General features: G+C 73.0%; 1 protein-coding gene across 1 annotated transcript; it reads right to left on the reverse strand.

Moving 5' to 3' along the window:
• Positions 1 to 86: 86 nt before the first annotated feature.
• V1510DRAFT_432530 (FAD dependent oxidoreductase) lies at positions 87 to 1,402 on the reverse strand (the record flags this gene model as incomplete). The annotated part of the gene is made up of 3 exons (XM_066935506.1): positions 87 to 1,177; positions 1,207 to 1,343; positions 1,374 to 1,402. The coding sequence occupies 3 exons, from the start codon at positions 1,400 to 1,402 to the stop codon at positions 291 to 293; spliced, it is 1,053 nt and encodes a 350-aa protein (XP_066786303.1). The 3' UTR covers positions 87 to 290.
• Positions 1,403 to 1,636: the final 234 nt, after the last annotated feature.

Below are 1,636 nucleotides of genomic sequence, written 5' to 3' on the forward strand. Positions count from 1 at the left end.
GCCCCCACCGGGCCTAATGGCCCCCCCCGCCCCCGCCGGCCCCCCCGCCGGGGGGGCGCCGGGGGGGCGGCCGCTGCTTGCCCGCAGGGCAACCAACCTCGACGGAGTCGCCGCCGGAGGCGCGTGCGGCTATGCGCCACAGCGGCTATATGCTACGAGGCTCCGGCAACTCCGTCGAGCGCAGTCGCCCTCCGGGCAAGCAGCGGCCGCCCGCAGGGCGCACCCTCGACGGAGTCGCCGCCGGAGGCTCGGGGGCAGCATGAGCGTGGGCGAGCCGCACGGGGTGCGGCTCAGGCAAGCGCCTCGGCGACCAGGCGCACGGCCTCGCGCGCGCAGCCGTAGGACGACTGGTAGCCGGCGCCGCCGGCACCGTAGTTGTGCACGACGTGGCCGACGCCCGGGAGGACCTCGTGCTCGACGCGGGTGCCGCCGACGCGGCTCGGGCGCAGGCCGACGTTGTGGCGGACAACGTCGATGGGCCCGTCGGCAACGAGCTCGGGCACAAGCTCGACCGCGCGGCGGATGATGCGCTCGCCCAGCTCCATGTCGACGACCGGGTCCCAGCTGCCCTTCTGGTAGCAGCCGCCCAGAATGGTGCCGCCCGAGGGCCGCGACATGACGTACGTCATCTCGTCCGGGCCGTCGTCGGTGCCCGAGATGGTGACCATGGCCGGCGCGTGGTTGCGCACGAGCACGGTCTGGCCGCGGCCGGGGTAGACGGCAGGGTCCATGACGCCGCCCAGGCGCGAGGCGAGGACGCCCGTGCAGTTGACGACCAGGGCCGCGCCGCCGGGGTGCGCCGCCGGCGCCTGCGCGATGTGCTCCAGCCGCCGGTACACGAACCGCACGCCGCTCTGGATGCACTGGCTCTGCAGCCACGGCAGGTAGATCTGCACGTTGATGCAGAACGAGTCCCACTCGATGCCCCGGGCCACGCCCGCCGGCAGCTCCGCCGCCGTCAGCGGCCGGAACCCGTCGATCCGGCCCTCGAACCACGGGTGCTCCTGCGACAGCGCGCCGAGCATCACCGACTGCTTGTCGGCGTCCTGCGCGCGCACGTAGCTGATGCACTTCTTGGGCCAGATCCCGGCCTCCTTGTGGTTGGCCTCGAGCTCTTTGAGCACGCCGTACGTCACGTAGTCGTACTCGGCCAGCTTGTTCCACTCGGGCTCGAAGCCTGCGTCAGCGCGCCCGACCGCCACGTACTCATCCAGTTGGCCCCGGCCCACGGGCTCGTGTACTCGATCGAGCTGTCGCCCGGGAAGTGCTGCGCGACCACCGCCACGTCGTACGCGCCGGTGCGCGCCAGCTCCAGCGCCGTCGTCAGCCCGGCGACGCCCGCACTGCTGTCAGCCGCGCCGCAGCGGACCTACCCTATCACCACGATGTTCTTGCGTTCCATTTTGGCGGCCGCTGCCGCCGTTGGCTGCAGATATCCCGGCTGGTGTCACGTGACCTGCCTCCCCACGCCACAGCGGCTATGCGCCACGCGGCTATGTGGAGTCTACGAGCCTCCGGCGGCGACTCCGTCGAGGGTGGTTGCCCTTCGGGCAAGTAGCGGCTGCCCGCAGGGCGCACCCACGACCGGGGGGCCCCCCGCGGGGCGGGCGGCGAATCCCGCCACCGCCGCGATTCG

This window comes from Dipodascopsis tothii (genome assembly GCF_038497935.1).
Source record: "Dipodascopsis tothii strain CBS 759.85 unplaced genomic scaffold V1510scaffold_82, whole genome shotgun sequence".
Taxonomy (NCBI): Eukaryota; Fungi; Ascomycota; class Lipomycetes; order Lipomycetales; family Lipomycetaceae; genus Neoaidaea; species Neoaidaea tothii.